This window comes from Eucalyptus grandis, chromosome 1 (assembly GCF_016545825.1).
Source record: "Eucalyptus grandis isolate ANBG69807.140 chromosome 1, ASM1654582v1, whole genome shotgun sequence".
Classification (NCBI taxonomy): Eukaryota; Viridiplantae; Streptophyta; class Magnoliopsida; order Myrtales; family Myrtaceae; genus Eucalyptus; species Eucalyptus grandis.
The window spans coordinates 20,497,471-20,505,497 of NC_052612.1; the positions used below are offsets into that span (position 1 = coordinate 20,497,471).

Consider the following 8,027-nt stretch of genomic DNA (forward strand, 5'->3'; position numbering starts at 1 on the left):
TCAAGATAAGGCCCGCATGGTCCTGCAAGATTGCTCAAAATGAGTGCCCAGAAGCCCAATTTGTAATGTGCAGCCCATCAATAAATGACCCAATTGGATTTCATTGAGCTTAGCAAAACATTTATCGATCCATCGCCAAAAATGATCGAGGCATCACTTGATTTGTCTTAAAACAAGGTCAAGTTGCTAGGACCAACGTTTTGATGTTTAGAGTAAGAGAAAAAATAATGATAAAATGTTTATGGTGGCTTGACCACGAATAGAATTGTATAATATGTATTTATGAGAGTGATTAATCATGGTAAGGATACAAATAGAAATATAATAATAGAAAACCTCATAATACATATAAATTGCACATTAATACAAAGAACTTGAAAGCACTACACATGTTGCTTGAATTTTAACTAGTGATATGGAAGTTCAAAAGTGTGCATACTCCAATTCGATAAGGCGCACATCGTTTTATGGCATTCTTGACCATGTTCCATGTTATCAAGAAATCAATGATTAAATGTATTATATATATGAATTCGTTTATTTGGAATATGTAACACTACAAAAATCCAGTATTGGGTTTTGGGTAAAGAAAAAGGGAAAATAACAATAACTGCACTTTTCCTACAAAAACAAAATTATCTCTGTAATTGAATTAGATTCATAATTATCCTCGATTTTTTTCTTTTGAACAAAAACTCGTTATTAGTAATTCATAGAGTTGCGCCCCTTTTCCTCAAATACGCCATCTTCTAAAAGTTCCACATATTAGAATACAATGATATGAGCATCAGATAATGCTAGAGATACTAAGACTCATATATTAAATGACGTGGCAAATTGTTCTCCACCACATTATATAATAACTCATTTGGTATATAGATTTTAGTATCTTTAGCACTATTCTTCCATTTAAGTTTGATCTCACTATTTCGGAAGTCTCTAGTATTGTGACCATGAAGTAACTTGTCATTGCTCGTCACAAATCCTCTCTGCAATTTTCGGCTTGAGGAGACTCATTAGGGTTTGCTTGACCAGAGGTCTGGCGGGAATTAAAGATAGTCGCTGGATTTTGATACTCCCTCATTCAATAACTCCCAAAAGGACATCAAATCACCACCATGTAGATCAGGTGTGCACGATAAGAAACAGGGCAAGTTTTTCAATTAGTATCTGTGGAAAAAAAATCTAATTTTAAAAGGCAATCGCCAGACTATATCGTTGATGTATAGTACATTACGCGCAAAGAACCGGCTTATAATCAAGGCAGAGTGTTAATTAATATTCTATATATACAATGTTGGTCCTTTGTACTAAGAACTTAATCTAACGAGAAAATGGTTTAGGCTCAAAACTGGCAAACACATGTTTGATGACAACTTCTTCTCCACTTACAATAATATGTCATCACGTGAATGGAAACAAGAGTCACAATCGGACTGACTTATGGAGTTTTCGTGGATCCTTTCTAGTGAACTTTTAATCATAAGGTAAGAAAATTTTCAATTTTGAAAATATCGATTGGATAGTGATTGTAACGGTAGTTTTTTTAGCTAGTTGCTTAACAATTTTTCTTATGAAAACCCGCCGAGATGGCTCCTTCTAAATGTTAACGTATGCACATGTGAACAAAGGAACTAAGAGAGGCAACAAGACCACTCATTTGTCTCGTGAGCTCAACTAGAGAGAGGGATGAGAAAAGGAAAGCAGACACATCTCCTAACAATAGGGGATATGGTGTTTCCACCTCCGGCCTAGATCATTTCCTGTACCGCGACCAGTCGTTAGCTGGGGTAGGCATCGCGGGATCACCAGGGGGATCCTTACCCCTGGGCGAATCATGAGGTTTGGCGCGGAGAGCCCTTGGGGAGGATTTTTGACAGATCCCTTCGAACCAGCCACTTGGGGACTCCCACCCCTACCAAGTTCTCCCTGGAGCGACTAAGCCTTTTAAAGACATGCTCAGGTCTGAGATGGGCTCCTTCTAAATGTTAACGTATGCACATGTGAACAAAGGAACTAAGAGAGGCAAAAGGACCACTCATTTGTCTCATGAGCTCAACTAGAGAGAGGGATGAGAAAAGGAAAGCAGACACATCTCCTAGCAATAGGGGTTATGGTGGATCACCACCATAATAAATAAAGGTAGGGCTTATCTGTCCCGATAAGTTATTCCATGTCGTGAGCAAACCTCTGAATGGCTCGTGTTGCGTCATCTAGCTACTGCATGTCTCAGGTGGAGAGAATTCCCGACTGCTGATGTTTTAGTGGGGCTGCTACGATGGATTCGCTGACCTCGAACCGTCGAGGGTGGTGCGGATTAATTACGGTTCAAACCAAACATTCCTTAGCGGGTGCGAGACCTTTATGATATCGCTCGGAGGACGTTGCCGGTGCTGATCGCTCATTATGGGCCTTTTTCATTCGTGAAAAGAAACGAGTCGTGGCGGGCCGGGAAAATGGGTCACAAATTGAACGATGCGTCTCACCTACTTATTCAATTTGTACACTCACGATGGGTCCACTCTCTCTAGATCACAAGGCTCTGCAAATTTCCAGAGCGCTTTACGCTGGATGTAAGCTTGAATGAACGCTTTGGCAGACTGGCAATCACTGGAGGATATTCAGGCGACATCCACTGTCCAAAAATAAAATCGAGAAGATTTCTAGACTAGAATATACAAAAAAATGTCCACTTCGAGAGCTACGATGTGGGAGAGTTGCCTTTGATTTTGGGCCCCTTATGCCAGATAAGAAGGTTGTCCAAAACATCACTATTCATAATGTCCTTTTAAAATTTAAATAAAATATCTAATCTGTGTAGGATTTTGGGATATCTGAATATGTACTTTTTCGTTTTTTCCAAGTCGAATTTCCCCCATTTCTTGTCACAATTTCCCTTTAACCTTTCTACCAATCCAAACTTGCAGGAATAATTATCCAAAAAGTCCTAAAATTATTATACGCCAGCTAATTCAGTTCTAAAATTTTTAATTATGCCAAATCAGTCATAAACCAATTATATGATGACCAAGTTAGTCCAAAACCTTTCAATTGTGTCAACTTAATCTTAAACATTTTAATAATTTGTCAATTTAGTCATAAACATTCTAACAATTTGCCAACATAATTCTCCTAGGTAAGTTTGGTTGGAAATTGCCAAAGGACTACATTGGCAAATCATTAATTTTTTTAGGATTAAATTAACAAATCGTCAAAAGGTTTAAGATTAAATTATCACAATTAAAAGGTTTAGGACTATATTAGTTGTCGTATAATATGTTTAAGACTAAATTAGCACAACTGAAAGGTTTAAGACTGAATTGGTTGTTATACAATAAGTTCAGGACTTTTTGAACAATTTTCCCAAACTTACAGACATTACCTTAAAAGATATCCCTTAGAATCACTTGGCCTTTTTTGCGTAAAACCCGACTTGACTTGGCTTATGGACAGCTTAAGAACTCCCAATTGACTGAGGCAAACACGGCCAAAAAGTTTTTTTTTTTTTTAAACAATTATGCCTTGCATAAATCGAGTGTATTTGCATCCCTGGTTATTCTTAACCCCCCTTAGTTCCTATGGTAGGTCCACTGACTGATTATGTACATCTAAAGCCCGGTGCACAAGAAATGGAATCAACTTGAAGGGGCCTTGCATTTAGGGTCAAGTCATCATCACTCCATGTGCTTACTAGAGAAAAATGGTGGCCCTTCGGTTATGTCCATTTAATGCTAGATCCAAGATCTGAGCTGGTCATGGTCCATTTGCCCTGGATCAGGAATAGGACCACATTGTGACCCCATCTTGTCATTAAAAGGAAACGAAAATGAATTTTGAGACTGTTACCAATTATTCAAAGAGTTTAAATTGTGAAATGAATGTGTGTCATCTTTATAAGTATCTCTCTCGTGTAGACTGAATTTTGGCATAAAATTAAAGCATGATAATATACATGGAGGGACAAATAAGAAGTTTAGAAAGATTTAAATTCGGGATCTTTTACTTTGATACCATGTGAAAATATCGGTACCACTACTAACTATTTTAAAACATTTAGATTGTTAGATGATTGGAGTGATTTTTAACATTTAAATACTCTAGCGGTTCCTTTCTATGTATTAGAATAGTCTCTAGCAAGAAAAGGGGGCTCGTATAGGTCAATTAGGTTAGGACGAAGATAGACTTTGCATTCAACCGTCTCCTATCTTGACAAGTTGAGTGCCCATGAAAATATAAACTAGGAAAGATTGGCCTGTTGACTTTGTAGTCTCGCCAAATTTAATAGGGAATATTGCTGTAAATAGAAGTTTATGATGAGGTCCAATCTCAATTTGACCAAGATGTTGTTAGATATTGTGTCCACATACACTGCAATTTAATTACCTCACTTCCCACCAAATAATTAGTAAGTCATTGCCGTGCAAGAGCATTCACGAAAGCTGGTCTTGGTTGGTGGAGCTACTAGTCAAGGCAAATGTAGTGCCTTTCCCAAAAATGTGAAGGAAAACATTAAAAAAAATAAAATCAAACAGTCTTATATTTCCTGGCCAACTTATTACATCATAATAAAATATGCCCTTCATTGTTTTTTCGATGGTTTGTGTGACCCGTGTTCTAAGTACGCTTAAAATCAAGAAATTATTGAAGACCTTTAACAAATTTCAGCTTTGTTCGCATTCCAACGCAATTAATTAGTTGGGATACGGGAAAGCGGATAGAAAAGTTGGTCCGTTATTTTATGTCAGCCGTAGAATTGGTGAAAAAAAGTACATAAAGTATTTTTCTCCACGAAATAGGCATATAATCAGAATAAAGTGACCTTGATATAAAATAGGTGAAGTAATATACACGAGCGTGTAGGGACTTTAATGACAACTGTGAAATGATCACTACAATTACCATTATTTGCCTCTTTCCATGAACTTAAATCATCCAAACGCACGGAGAAATTAAGGTGCAAATCATGGGATTCTTTTATCCCTAATCCATCTTCAAATTTACTCATTGATTGCCCGGCTGCTTCTCCTCCTTCTCCTTCTTCTTCTCCTTCGATGGGACACGGCCGTCGGTCCCGGCGAGCACGGCATACTTGTCCTTCCTAGTGAAGTTGGTGCACTCAAACCCTAATGTCCCCGCCAAGACCCTCTGTATATAGTTCGCCACCTCGATCGCCGACTTTCCGCCCGTGCACGTCAGTTCCTGTGGCAGTTGGTTCAGGAACGTGATCTCGTATGTCGGCATCGGGTTCATGAACACGAAGTATGGATCGAAGAACTTGTGTCCCCTCACTGTGGTCCCGTGGAACACGGTCTGCTTCGTGTTGATTGCGATGGGGACGATCCGGTCGGTGAGCTCGGCAAAGAGCGCGCTGAACCGGAGCAGGAAGGGCTCACGGCACGTGGTCCCCTCGGGGCAGATGATGAGGTCCCCCTCCTCCAGGAGGTGCCGGATGTTCTCGGCATCCTTGTCCCGCTCTCGGGAGAGCGCGACGGCCTTGATTGGGGAGATGATCTCGGTGAACTTGCTGATGCTGTAGGTGACACAGCTGATCTTGCGGCCAAGGGCAACGGCAGTGACGACAGGGTCAAGGACCGTGCGGTGGTTGCAGATGAAGAGGACGCCCGGGTGGCCCGGCTTGGGGGGCGGGGGCGGGGTGCCCTTGACAACAAGCTTGATGCCGAGGAGGTAGTAGTTGTAGCGGGCGATGCGCTCGGGCAAGGGGATGTTGGTGTAGACACGGAGGATGGCAAGGAGGACGCCGATCGGAAGCCACAAGAAGGTGAGGAGGGCGATTAATGGCGTTGGCCGCTGGACGAGACGGCCGTCGTGGAAGATGACGGGGCTCAAGAGCTTGGTCCGTGGGAGTGGGTCGCACTTGGTTCTTGGCACCAAGTATGCTTCCTGTAGTGCATGCAAATTATCATTACAAAGATATTGTCAAATCATCTAATTATGTTGCAATAACTGAAGCCTAAACGCTGAAGAAAATTAAGATATTAAATATCAATGGACCACACGTCTTTAGTTTCCTAAATTTGCATGGGATGTGCCTAACTACGTCGCCTAAGAAATGACCCTTGCTGGAATGCTTTTGTTGAGAAGTGAGAGTCATAAATCCTAGTCGCTTCTTTTTCCTTTTTGGGTGCATGATATTTAGAGCTGCAACCGTATTGAGTAGATTGAGTTAACCATAATTTGAAAAAGTTACGTAAGCAATTTTTCTCAGAGAGTCTGCCCTTGCAAAGTATTTTTTATCCCCGTGACTTTCTTATTTGAAATTGACCGAGCTTACCCTGTGCACAATAAATTATTATGTCTTAAACTCGTGTTGCATATCTCTTTATTCTTGCTTGGAAGAAACCTCTTGGGATCCTCATAAGAGAAAATCTCCTCCTCGTCTTAAATGTGGATGATGTCAATATTTGTAATTCATCAATTAGACGACATGCCGAGTAGACAACATGCTAAGAAGTCGATGAACATCTTCCATTGGCATGGAGTCGAAAGTGGCAAAAGACGTCGAACAAAATCATCGAATGCTCTACTTCTTCTTCCGTACTTTTATGTACCATACGCTTTTCGTGGTACAGTTCATTGTGCATGATAGATCATGTGATTTAGCTTCACAGATGAAAAGGTACGTGCTTGAATAGTCACTGAATATTAGGTAAAATAAGAGGTTGGGAGCTTTATCTTTCGAGATTGCAATTTACTGTGTACGCATGCGAGGCTCCTATCTGTCGCAGCTTGCAATTTAAAGGCGCTGTACAAGCACTCACCAAACACGCAATAAATAGAAAGAAAGAAGAACTTAAATTGCAAAGCTTGAAAGATTGAATGATTTGTACCTTGCAAATGGACATGAACTCGTGATCACTCTTGCTGTTTCCGAGGCCTAAATCCGGCACGTTCATCCCGAACTCCTTCGCCACAGCTTCCCTCTTGCGGTCGCCAACGAGGATCCCGGGTTCCTTGACAAACCCGGTCGCGCGGCCCGACTTGGAGACTTCTAACTCCGTTCCTAGAACCTTATCGGCCCCTAGGAACGTCTTCACGAAATGCTCCACCATCACCCTGGGGCTCGCCGTGACGATATAACGCCTCCCAAAGGAATTGAACACCTGCCAAGCCTCGGGGTGGACGTCGTCCGCGTAGAACTTGGGCAGCACCGACCGGGACACGAGCTCGACGTCCTGGATCTTCAGTCCTGCCACCGAGATGAAGATCAGGGCCTTGATCGCGAGCGCCTCGGAGATGAAGGTGTCAGCGAGGTACACGAGCGGGACGGACAGCAGGAGGACGAGTGCCCTCGCGAGGCTCCCGGCCTCGAGGGCCACGAGCAGGTAGTACGGGAAAGCGCTGCGTGACACGAGCAGAGTGCCATCTAGGCCGGACACCACCGCCTGGCCCGACCGCCCCTCAGAGCTGCACTTCGCGACCAGCTCAAACCGCCGGTCCCAATGAGCCCCCATCACCATTCTCAAAGCTTGTCTCTCAATGCAGCTAATCTCACTAATAATCACTCAATCCTATCTTCTCTCTAGGTGGGCTTAGAGAGAGAGAGAGAGAGAGAGAGAGAGAGAGAGAGAGAGAGAGAGAGAGAGAGAACACAAATTGTGCAATTGAATGGTGAGGGGGGTTTAAAAGGGATGGAAGGAGGGAGGGGGGAATGCCGTTGAGAATAGGGAGGAATATGCAAAAGACTTAGGGAGATATGAGGAAAATTATTTTAATTAAAGGTGTGTGGTCCGCCAGTGGTTGAGAGGGCTATAGCAACGCCCTTATAACACTTTCATTCAATTGGCCTCCCTTTTCAGTTTCTAGGCGCCAGCCACATGGCCCGACTGCTCGACTCGGCTCGGCTAGTTGAGCCTGGCTTCTCTTGCTCGAGCTGGGCCCCGGGCGGCCGTGTGTTTTTCCTCCACCGTTTTGAGTTTTCGCTTGTCCTTTGCCAAGTTTGCTTACTAAAAACGAAGAAAGTAGGTTTCTACTTTTATTTGGGAGGTGAGGCTTTCCGCCGAGTTTAG

General features: G+C 42.4%; 1 protein-coding gene across 1 annotated transcript; it reads right to left on the reverse strand.

Annotated features, from left to right (window-relative positions):
* Window positions 1-4,795: 4,795 nt before the first annotated feature.
* On the reverse strand, window positions 4,796-7,665 carry LOC104420859 (glycerol-3-phosphate 2-O-acyltransferase 6). The gene is made up of 2 exons (XM_010032648.3): window positions 6,849-7,665; window positions 4,796-5,901 (listed from the first exon to the last, which is right to left on the reverse strand). Exons 1-2 carry the CDS (start codon window positions 7,476-7,478, stop codon window positions 5,002-5,004), a joined length of 1,530 nt encoding a protein of 509 aa, XP_010030950.1. The 5' UTR covers window positions 7,479-7,665; the 3' UTR covers window positions 4,796-5,001.
* Window positions 7,666-8,027: the final 362 nt, after the last annotated feature.